The 12787-nt window shown below is 37.3% G+C and overlaps 1 protein-coding gene across 1 annotated transcript in view; it reads right to left on the bottom strand.

Moving 5' to 3' along the window:
- LOC136887200 (transcriptional regulator ATRX-like) overlaps positions 1-12787 on the bottom strand; it is a 199284-nt gene that overhangs the window by 50320 nt on the left and 136177 nt on the right. Inside the window, exon 6 of the mRNA XM_068230347.1 lies at positions 5254-5399. Within this exon, the coding sequence (XP_068086448.1) occupies positions 5254-5399 (146 nt within the window). The remainder of the gene's footprint in view (positions 1-5253; positions 5400-12787) is intronic.

Genomic DNA, 12787 nt, shown 5'->3' with positions numbered 1-12787 from the left:
TCCTAGTGGGACGTAAAACTGTCACAGGTGAACAATATAGTGGAAGTGGAAAGTGTTTTTGGAGACTTTATTTGTAAAGTATGATATAATGTTTTATTTGTAATGACCTAACCTGTACTGTGTAATATTTGTAACGTAGGTATTTGTAAATAGTAGATTTCTATTCTGTACTTACTGGAAGTATCTAGAAAATTGTTGAACAGGGTGTGTGTCTTTTGTGGGTTATGTTTTCTAGAAGGAATTTTTTTACTATTCTGGAAATGGAAGATTCGCGAACGTGTGTATTCGAGAATGTTAGTTAAAATTCGCGACGGGAGTAGGAATTGTGATTGGTGAACCTAGGAGGGGATGGGCGGACTCATGCATTCTGGTTGGCTACTCCAAGGCCTGGGTTTTCTATATATAGTGAGCGAGGCAGCGTTCGTGACAATTCAGTCTTGTCTTGGCCTGATCTGCCTTTAGTCTGTATTGGTCTGCGTCGCGTGCGACGCCTCGCTTCCGGGATGGCGCACCTTTGGGTAAGCACTCTTACTTTCCGTTCCGGTTAAAATTTCCGTAATATTCAGTTGCTATTTTGTATTATGTTGTTGTTGGCTGAGACCCACGTAGGCCAGCTGATGTTTCTCTGCGTGTGGTGTAATTGCTCTTACTTCCCACCTTTATTGTGTCTAGTACTTGTTTGTGTAACCACCGTAGTATAGGTTACAAAAACAAATAACATTATTATTATTATTACATCAATATCCAAGTACCACATGAAAATAAAAATAACAGAATTAAATGCACTGAGACAGGTGGCCAAGTGCACCAACCTCGTTTAAGATTCAGATAACCAGTGTGTACATAAACATGGTTTAAATTTAAGGACTGGTTACAGTGAAGTGTGGAGCACTATTCTTAATCAATGTTTAGTTAAGCATGTTTAACTTGGCAGCGAAGAATAGTGAACACGCTTCGATGATTCGTGTTACTTTTGTTAGAACCACACCTATCACGAAGGAGAAGAAGTAGAAGAAGAAGAAATATTAATTTATTCCTTGCTGGAAGCTGGAGGTACTTATTAGAAACATGGATGAACAAAAGAGGAAAAGGTCGTCCAATTTTTGGGATTTTGAAACATATATTGTGGCTGAATTAGTCATCAGACACAAAGATGTCATAGAAAATAAAAAGACAGATGGAGTTACAGTAAAGCAGAAAGATGAAACATGGAAGAAAATCTCAAAAGAATTCATTTCTATTGCAGGTAAGCAATTGTATTTCCCTGTACTATTGTGATTTAATACAGTATTTTGAGTTAGGTTATGAAAATCGGTCAACAGAATATATTATAGTATGGCAGACTGTTTCCTGTACAATACTACAAAACTACAACTAAAAGTACTTGGGTTTATTTTCCGTAAAATTGTACGGCAAAACAATATTAATACACCCGAATATTAAAATTTTATTTATCTGTGCTACTGCGGTTAAAGCCTTATAAATTATCTTTAAAAACAGTACTACAGAACAATAATTTAAAATAGATGCTCTTTAATTTCATAAATAGTGAAAGCAAAATAGTGTTATCACTTCAGCATTTGATAGTTCTGTTCTTTTTTCAGGTGTCACTTGCAGGAGTGCAAGAAATTTGAAGACCTGTTATGAGAACTTGAAACGGAAAACAAGAAAAATATGTGCAGACAATAAAGTGTTGATGAACGCAACTGGTGGTGGTAACTTTAAGCCCACATTATCTAAAACTACTGAAAAGGTTATGGCCCTAAAACAACCTCACACCACTTATGTACGCTCATAACTCAGATGCTTTATACCAAGGACATGTGAATGAAGGTAAGTGTATGGACACAGAGTACACGAATGCAATTTTTATCAGGCATTTAACAGTTAAACTCCAACTAAACATATTAATTACACGTTTTCTTCTTTTTTCAGTTTTAGCCCTTCCGTTTGGTGACGTGGAACTGGAAGAAAGATGTACCGAAACTGAAGCACATGAAATAGGAACACTGCCAGCTGTAGTGCCACCATCTGCTGATGCGGCAGAAACTTGTACTCAAAGTCAAGGTCAAGCGGAAGCACTGAATCCCTTACTCAAACCTCCCATAAATTCAATGACACAACCAGTATGCCTACCATCTTCACATACAGCAGTACAACCTTCAACATCAGCTGATACACTGTACTATCAGATAGAGCTAAATCTCGTTGGCATAGACTATCAACACTCGGAGACAAAAATACAGATTTCTGTGAAAGAAGAATTTCAGTGTTGGATTATCAGTTAGAAGTAATGAGAAAGGAACATGAGAAAGAAATGGAAATAAAAGACTTAAAATTAACATTATGAAAGAAAAACTAAAATACTGGCAAAATATGAACAAGAACGAAGATAGGCCAAACTAAATGGGTTTTGTAAATCAGCGAGTGTTGTTATTAGCGCACTTTTATTTCCATTTTCTATAAAAGTCAAGTTCATTTTTGCTTGTAGGTTAGGACAATGAGGAGAGTGACCGGTTGATAGAATACTAATTCGCTAAAGTGTATTGTTTTTCTAAAAGTTAATAAATTGCACTCACCTGAAATGAGCATATTGATTTTCAAGAAAACGTTAGTTCTCATACCCAAGCACAGTGGACAGAAGATATTGCAGAGTGAAAGGATGAAAGATTACTGGACGAGGATTAAAGGTCAGAAATAGATGAATCTGAGTTCGAATTAAGGTGCTCCATAGTTGGCCAAAAGTAAAGAATAATAATGTAAGCATTTATTTAATTTAGTCAAAAATCACTTTGAAAGCTTGTAACTTGCTTTGGCCATCACTAGGGGGCGGATTTCTATCACAACTCATATTTTTTCCCTTAACACTATGTCTTATAGTTTTGTATTTTCAACATGTTTCCAAGCATGATAATCAAAATTAAACAGGTTTTATTCAGCATATAAATGCATATTTAGGCTTTCTTAAGTTTTATGGCATATTTTGAACAAAATATCATTATAATGGCGCATTTTGGTAATTTTCACTTGAATTTCATTTTATAAAAATCAGAATAAGCTCTAGAAATTATTTTTCAGGATAGACTGGAATATACTACTGAAGAACCATTCTAAAGTAGTGTATGGAATGTTTCTAACAGGTAGGAGCTATTGTTTGCTAGCTGGGTCAATTCCTGGAAACCGGGCTATTGTTTACACGGAAGCAGAGGTAATTCTGCAGTTATTTGTCATTGTTCTTATCTCTCTCCTTCGCCCTTCCCTCTTCCACCTTCAACACAATGAATGACCTTGGTCATTAGTGAGCTTCAGACATTCAGTTCCTTTCAATATGCCTAAAACGAACGTCTCAATTTGTGGGAGGTTGCAAAGTTTTGTTCGCGAGTTCAGCGAAAACATATTCAGTACGGACGGAGAGATATTATTCTGTAAATTGTGTGAGGTAAAAGTTACTACCAAAAAACGCTTCTCTGTGCAACAACACTGTAATACTGTAAAACATAAGAATGTGTAACTAGATACTCTGAACTCGAAAATAAGCAACGTCTGCTATTCGAAACCCCGACATCAAGTTCACAGTGTTCACAATTTTCACAAGATCTCTGCAAGATGATGGTTTCGTCTAATATTCCTTTAAAGAAACTTAACAGCCGAAGCTTCAGACAGTTTCTTGAAAATATACAAAGCATCCTGTTCCCAACGAATCTACTCCCAGGAAGGACTATCTGACCCCTTGTTATGAAGAGACGTTGGATATACTAAGGCGTGGCGTGGGAGACAGTAAGATATGGGTTTCAATAGACGAGACCACAGATGTGGATGGAAGATATGTAGCAAATGTGATCGTTGACACGCTGAAGGAAGACCGGCCTGGAGATACATTCCTCCTGACATGTGAAGTGCTAGAGAAGACAAACCATTCCAGCATTGCAGTTCTCTTCGACAATTCAATGAATCTGTTGGGGCCAAACGGGGCAAAGAGAGAGCACATTTTTCTATTTGTAACTGACGCGTATATGGTGAAGGCAGCCAAGGGACTTAAAATGCTATACCCGAAAATGATACATGTGACATGTCTTGCACATGCTTTGCATAGGGCACCTGAAGAAGTTAGAAGTAGCTACCCTGAAGTTGATAAATTAATATCGAACTGTAAGAAAGTGTTTGACAAAGCTCCACTATGCGTTCAGAAATTTCAGGAGAAGCACCTCCACTACCCCTACCTCCCCAGCCAGTTATAACGCGATGGGGGACTTGGCTTGATGCCGCAGTGTACTATTGCAACAACTTAGATGTCGTGAAGTCTTTTGATCCTGCAGAATCGTCCTCCATAAAAACCACTCAAGATTTATTTTCAAGCACTACATTAAAAGCGGACCTGGCTTACATAAAGTTCAATTTTAATTCTTTATCTGGAGTAATCACACAACTGGAAGTTTCAGGTGCAGAACTAAGCGATGCACTGGATGCTGTAAAGTGCATTGAACAAGAATTAAAGCAGATGAAAGGAACAATAGCATCTAGGGTGTGTAGAAAATTAGAAAATGTACTGGAAAAAATTAGCGGATTTGTGTACCTGAGTGGAATAAGTGACATTATTTGTGGAAACCCTTCACCTGCAGATTTCCAGGAATTTTCTCCAAGTGATTTAACTCTATTCAAGTGTGATGTCGAAAGAAGTTTTTATCGCTACAAGACGATACTCAGAGACAACAGGATGGGATTCTCATTCAACAATCTTAAGATGCATGTGGCCATAAATTGCAACAATTCTGATAATGGAGACTAGATCAGGTATGAAAGTTTCATTCAAATAACATATGTTTTGTGTATAAATTAAAACTGATTGAATATTGAACAGTGAAAGTAACTGTAGTGTTTATGTCTTCCACAGAGTCCGTCCTTGCCTAGGAGTATGTAGTGTAACCTTAACGAATTCATGAAGTATTCATCATTTTAGTTGATTTTGGGTTAAAGATTTTGAAGAATTAAAACTTTTTAAACTCTAAATTAATTGCAGCCTGTAGCAATCATAATAGAAGTGTTTACATGTAACGTAGATGCTATTCATTAAGTCATATTTTGAATTTTATAGGTCATATTTTATTTTTTTAGGTCATAAATGCATACATATTTCATACCTAAATGCAGATCAGTAGTGATTGATTGATACACTTTTAGGTCATAGAAATCTGCCCCCTAGTCATCACTATTAAAAAATGTGTCCATTCTAAATTAAAACACGGAACCACTTACCTTCCAGTTTTGTTTGTATGTTCTTGGACAGCTGCGCAGAGAGCTCTGAGTTCCCATAAGGGCTGTGGCTTGCACACGAAACACTTCCAGTCTTCTGATTCTACATCCTTCAATGCCGAACGATTGAGGTTACGCTTCAGGCATTGCTGTTGAAAACCAGTAAAAAAATAATAAAAATGAAATATTGTTTATTAATAATAATAATAATAATAATAATAATAATAATAATAATAATAATAATAATAATAATAATAATATGGATTCAGCTATCATCTAAAGGCACTTTTTATTTGATATGCAGACTGGCTGCAAGTCAATTTAAACTCCTCCTTCCTGGCCTTTTCTTACATTTATTAGGGTCAATGGTTGACTGGTCTGGTTTTATGGGTGGATGCCCTTCCTGATGCCAATTCTATACGGAGGGATCTGTGTGTGCGCTTCTGTGATGGTTGGTAGTGTGGTGTACATGAAGAAAAGTGAAAAACACCCAGCCCATGAGCCAAAGGAATTACGAAAATGAATACTGAGTATCTATAACATGTTAATTTCTGTATACAGAGGATTTTAGCCACATTTTAAGGCTTTATAACTTCCATAATCTTTGAGCAAAAGGAATTATTTGATTATTCTGATTTGGGATTTTTCCTTCCAAAAAGGGCCTGATATCTTTATTGTGTCTTTCAGCTTCGTAATATTTATTTTTTAAATTTAAAATATTATATGTAATTATTTCCCTCTCAAATTCACATCTAAAATAGTTACATTAGAATTCATTGGCTACTTAAAGAAAAACTGATCAGTAAAGGTTATCAATTTTCTGCAGTCCTAATTAAGAACGTTTTGACTTAGTGTGATAGAGTTAAATTTTGTGAGGGGTAAACAGAGATGTGCACTGCAGCTTTGGCAGTACCGTCACATCTCTTTCCATGACTTTGTCATCCAATTGAAATAATAATGTACACTTTACAAATAAAACTTTTTATTTGTAAAGTGATAACCATCAATACGGAATGAGATTTATAACATGCAATCCTGACTTAGAGTTTATCAGGGTTTCTAGCATCATATCACTCGGAAAATAAAGACACCGTGACACTAATATAGGAATGAGTGGTAAAACAAAGCAATCAATCAATCAATCAATCAATCAATCAATACTGATCTGCATTTAGGGCAGTCGCCCAGGTGGCAGATTCCCTATCTGTTGCTTTCCTAGCCTTTTCCTAAATGATTTCAAAGAAATTGGAAATTTATCGAACATCTCCCTTGGTAAGTTATTCCAATCCCTAACTCCCCTTCCTATAAATGAATATTTGCCCCAGTTTGTCCTCTTGAATTCCAACTTTATCTTCATATTGTGATCTTTCCTACTTTTATAAACGCCATTCAAACTTATTCGTCTACTAATGTCATTCCACGCCAACTCTCCGCTGACAGCTCGGAACATACCACTTAGTCGAGCAGCTCTTCTTCTTTCTCTCAATTCTTCCCAACCCAAACATTGCAACATTTTTGTAACGCTACTCTTTTGTCGGAAATCACCCAGAACAAATCCCGCAAATCGAGCTGCTTTTCTTTGGATTTTTTCCAGTTCTTGAATCAGGTAATCCTGGTGAGGGTCCCATACACTGGAACCATACTCTAGTTGGGGTCTTACCAGAGACTTATATGCCCTCTCCTTTACATCCTTACTACAACCCCTAAACACCCTCATAACCATGTGCAGAGATCTGTACCCTTTATTTACAATTCCATTTATGTGATTACCCCAATGAAGATCTTTCCTTATATTAACACCTAGATACTTACAGTGATCCCCAAAAGGAACTTTCACCCCATCAACGCAGTAATTAAAACTGAGAGGACTTTTCCTATTTGTGAAACTCACAACCTGACTTTTAACCCCGTTTATCATCATACCATTGCCTGCTGTCCATCTCACAACATTTTCGAGGTCACGCTGCAGTTGCTCACAATCTTGTAACTTATTTATTACTCTATAGAGAATAACATCATCCGCAAAAAGCCTTACCTCCGATTCCACTCCTTTACTCATATCATTTATATATATAAGAAAACATAAAGGTCCGATAATACTGCCTTGAGGAATTCCCCTCTTAATTTTTACAGGGTCAGATAAAGCTTCACCTACCCTAATTCTCTGAGATCTATTTTCTAGAAATATAGCAACCCATTCAGTCACTCTTTTGTCTAGTCCAATTGCACTAATTTTTGCCAGTAGTCTCCCATGATCCACCCTATCAAATGCTTTAGACAGGTCAATCGCGATACAGTCCATTTGACCTCCAGAATCCAAGATATCTGCTATATCTTGCTGGAATCCTACAAGTTGAGCTTCAGTGGAATAACCTTTCCTAAAACCGAATTGCCTTCTATTGAACCAGTTATTAATTTCGCAAACATGTCTTCTATAATCAGAAAGAATGCCTTCCCAAAGCTTACATACAATGCATGTCAAACTTACTGGCCTGTAATTTTCAGCTTTATGTCTATCACCCTTTCCTTTATACACAGGGGCTACTATAGCAACTCTCCATTCATCTGGTATAGCTCCTCCGACCAAACAATAATCAAATAAGTACTTCAGATATGGTACTATATCCCAACCCATTGTCTTTAGTATATCCCTCACAAGCCCTCCTTGTGCTCAGGCGGCTAGGACTATACAATCCACCGGTGGTCCATAACCCGTTAGAGGAGAGATCCTCACTTGGACTATGTGCAAGTAGGGTAGCATCCTGCTTCATGAATTTACCGAGCTCAGAACATTTTAAGCAAGCCTCGGACCTATGGGAGTAATGGAGTCCCACTCCCATTTGACAGGCGAAGGACTCCTTGGAAACAACTTGGCGAACAAAATGGAATTCGATTGGGAGCTATCAATATTAATGCGGCTTATCGAAGAAAGAAAGTAGAACTGGCTGAGTCAGCAAAGAGGATGCATCTGGATGTGCTAGGAGTAAGCGATATTCGGGTAAGGGGAGATAACGAGGAAGAGATAGGAGATTATAAAGTGTACTTGACGGGTGTTAGAAAGGGAAGGGCAGAATCTGGGGTAGGGCTCTTTATCAGGAATACCATTGCACGCAACATAGTTTTTTGTTAGGCACGTAAATGAACGAATGAGGTGGGTAGATTTGTCAGCTGGAGGAATTAGGACTAGAATTGTGTCCGTGTATTCACCATGTGAGGGTGCAGATTAGGATGAAGTTGACAAGTTTTATGAAGCATTGAGTGACATCGTGGTCAGGGTCAACAGCAAGGATAGAATAGTGCTAATGGGCGATTTCAATGAGAGAGTTGGGAATAGAACTGAAGGATACGAAAAGGTGATTCGTAAATGTGGGGAAGATATGGAGGAGCATGAGCTTGCTACTTTTTTAAATAAGTGTTTGTATTCAACCAGCAATATTTAGTAGTCCTATCTAGCAGCAGTATAATGAAATGTATTGCTGTCATTCATGTTTATTAGGAAAGACACAGAAATATTTCTACCATATGACGATTTATTGGTTACAAGGAGCCACATCTGTGTATCTTTTTTTTTTTTAATGTTCTTTTTTATTCTACTAGATCTTTCTTGGGGGATTCATTGTTGCATTTTAATGCATTTCACCGAGCAAACCAGTGATATTTTATAAGTCAACAATGTACAACATGGATTCCTAAACAGACTTTCTTCTGACATTCAGAAATCGGACCACTACTTCTTTATTGTATGGTTAGTACACAATAATTTTACAATACATAATTCAGACCACTGGTCCAGTGAATTGATACCGGGGTGCCCTTCAGGAAATCTTCAATATCTCCAAAGCAGGATCATTCACACATTCTCAGAGAGATAGGAACATGAAAATAACACACACTAAGATAAACATAACAAAAAGAGGGAGCAATATAAAGAGGAGATGAGGACAAACATGAAAACACTAGAGTACTTTACGAAGGCAGTCTCTGTATCTTAATACACTGCTGTTGGGTGCAAAATTGTGGGGGTGGAAGGGAGGGTTTCCTCTCCCCCACCGACGATTTTTTCTCAAAGGTTCCTCCCCACTAAAATTGCCCAGGGGGGATTCTTTCATTATGAAATGAGGAAAATGTAGAACACATATATTACTGAAATTAATGTAATACTGTGCATATTTCCATAAAAACATCAGCAATTATACACTTAGTATAGAAATAATAGAATGACTGCCAGACCTCGAGCAATAAAACAAAGCAGCGGTGGCAACTCCGCCCCTGTAGCCTATTGTTCATGTTTTGCTCTGGCAAGTACATCTGACACCCAAGCAAAAATATAACTTTCTTGAAGCCCTCCTCCCTTGTCATCGCTTTAAGCAGCTGGAGCTTACAAGACTCCTGTACTTCTTGGAGACAGTGTGTTTCCGATTGGTAGGCAATAGGATAATATTCACTGAAGGAGTGTACAAACTGACAAATTTGCGTAGTCAGCACATAGCCCTGGTAGAGGAAGGTTCCACTAATAAGGCAATAAATCAGGACAAATTGCACATCATCTGACCCTTCTAAAGAAAGGCATAGTCTCTCATAAACTTCTCAGCCAACTGGAATGTTTCTAATGTCTACCTTTCTTGTCATAACAGCAGAATTCAAACAGAAGATTTAAAATGTACATTTTCCTGGGGGAAGGAGGTAATTTATTTACAGGGGAATTATATACACACACCCCCCCCCCCGCCCCGAGTACTACTAGTAATACAATAGTACTAAAGCCCTATGATCCTTCTCCCCCCACACCATTTCTTTCTGATTTTGCACCCTGCACTGCTATCTTCAAACATATTAGTTCTCTGCTCAAATATCCCAGTTCTTTTAGATCTATTTCTTCTCAGTACCCGAGAAAGCTCGTTTCTGCTTTCCAGTTTCAACAGAACAGACTTCAACACTGGCTGAGGGACCATCTTGGCAGATTGGCAAATCTTTAAGTCTTGGCGTGGAACATGAGGAAGGTGACCAAATATCCTCCTTTGCCCAGATATGCATTAGATTTTAATGCTGTTTGGGATCCGGGAGCAATTTTCAATAATTAAATAATGTCATATTTTGAAAAATTCAATTCAATTACTGTCAATTTGTCATGTTTGCTTCAGATCATCTTACAGTAATTTTGTATGTACTATACCAGGAACCGTTGGTTAGCTGGAACATGAAATTTTAAAGTCCGAGATTTGTAACGAGGCGGCCAGAATTTAGGTTCTCAACGGCGCAGCACAGCGCGGCATTCAGTCCATATCACCTGGTCAACGTCACCGATGACGTAACAGCACATGAACAAGGCATGACCATCAGGAAGTTTCCAGATCATTTTCTAAAATCTAAATCCATTGGAATTTTGATTTAAAAACTACACCATCTTGGCCCATGGTTTAGACAAAAACATCTGCAAATTGGGCAAAAATCAACCTACAGAACTAGGAGATATTCGAGGAGAAAGAAATGCAGTTTTCCACGGGCGATCGCCCAGCTCGTGGATATAAAAAGGAGAGCCACGTTGACAAGGTCAATGTAGTTCCAGTTTAGCGCTCACAGCTGTTGAGTGTACAGGCGTGAGAATGAATCTATATTGTATTCAAACTTAGTATGGTACGCAAAGGATCGTCAAAATATACTTAGAAAATGTTCGATCGCGTACGGACTTGTAAATTTAACGAGTGCTACAGCACTTAGAAACTTCTCGACAACACAGTGTTTTATAATGGTGGTAGTTACAGATTTTGTGTTTCTAACTACAGTTTAAAACGTCAGTGGGGAGAAGTTCCTTGAAGTTTCTTTTCAATACTGATTATTACGTGTGAATTAAGAACACATCTTAGGATATTATAGACTGCTTGGCTCTCAAAAGTAGACTGTTAACAATCTACTCTGACGTGTACGTTTAAAGACTGTGGAATGGTAACACATTAATGACGAGTGTGAGATAGTGAATTACATTCTCTTTCTTCCACATTAGAACTCTGAATTTAATAGACCATTGTAGTCGAGAAAGGGCGTTATTTTCAAGTGTTAATACTCCTAAATATTATGAAACAAACATTCTTCATCACGTATAGCTACTTATAAAATTATGTGAAGTGAAATTTGATTTTTGTAATGACAGTAGTGGAATATATTTTGTAAACAAACTTTATTCCAAGTGACACTACTCTTAAATTTGATTTGAAGTAAGGACATTCTTAATTATCCCTAGTGAAGTATGCTTTCAATAGACTACAATTTTCGAGTGCCACAATTTAGGAACAACTGAACTGTGCTAGAAATAGACTGTGAGATCTGAGTGATACTGATTACAGATGATAGACCTAGGTGTGTTATAGACTATGATTTCTAGTGCAAGAATCTCGAAATATGCTACCAGTGATAAAATACCGGTACTCCATCTGTGTGAACTTTATTGGAACTGTGCTATATTAAAATAGGACACTCCCGAAGTTAAAGATAGTCAGTTGGACTTTTTCGTGTTCTATCAGTATATCTTGAATATGATAAATCCTGACGAGTGCCTATTACACTTATCTACACTTGTCAACGAGGGAAAAGAAGATCGTGGTTCAGCGAAGGACATCATATCATGGTTCAATGAGGGATTCGAACGTGGTAACAAGGTGGACATCACGACATCCGACTACAGGGAGCTCAACTTGTGGTTTGCTGAATTACATGTTCTTCAATCCAGTCCAGTGTCCCAGTAATACAGGTGATATAAGTGCTTTAAAACTTTGTAGTTCCTCCACACTAACTTTTCATGAGTGGAACATCAAAATCAGCGACTTTTAAGTGGGTAGCTCAGCGAACAGTATGAACTTGAACTAGAATCATTTGGGTCTATCACAATTAATTAAAGATCAAGATTGAACTTTACAAGATGCAGTTTATTTTTCACTTTCATAATTTTGTGAATCTCAGTGTTGAATTTAGGTAAAATATGGCATAAATTTCCGTCTCAAGTGCTATAAACTTAAAAACAGAATTTACGTTACAAGTGATAAAAATATTTTATTTGTTTCCGTTCACTAAAATGAACTTATTCTCAAAAGAGACAATATCAGAAGAGTTTGTTACTTTTATGATATAATTTGTTTTCATTCGAGTATAAATCTAAAGACTTAGCGAAAAATTCATCATTTTGACAAGCCTATGTGCAGGATAAATGATTTGCTTTCAATAGTTTCAACTACAGCTAGCCATTTTTCTGTATATAAATCATCATCGAAGAAAATGACGAGGAATCTACCTTTTGAGTTCAATGAAAGAATAAATGTTCTTAAAGAATAATACACTATCATTTTGCATACCCTCTCTGTACCGCTCCATAAGAGCCCGAAACCCCTTTGATAAACCTCATGCCTCATTGTTCCCAGTACAGTACAAATTCTGCCGTAAGATGCAGTACCATTTGTATTTCATCATCATCATCATCATCATCATCATCATCATCATCATCATCATCATCATTTCCCTTTATCCAGCTGTAGCCGGGTAGGGGCTA

The sequence above is a fragment of the Anabrus simplex genome, chromosome 1, assembly GCF_040414725.1.
Source record: "Anabrus simplex isolate iqAnaSimp1 chromosome 1, ASM4041472v1, whole genome shotgun sequence".
NCBI lineage: Eukaryota > Metazoa > Arthropoda > Insecta > Orthoptera > Tettigoniidae > Anabrus > Anabrus simplex.
Note: the sequence above shows the minus strand (reverse complement) of the source record. Positions and strands in the feature narration are given on the sequence as shown.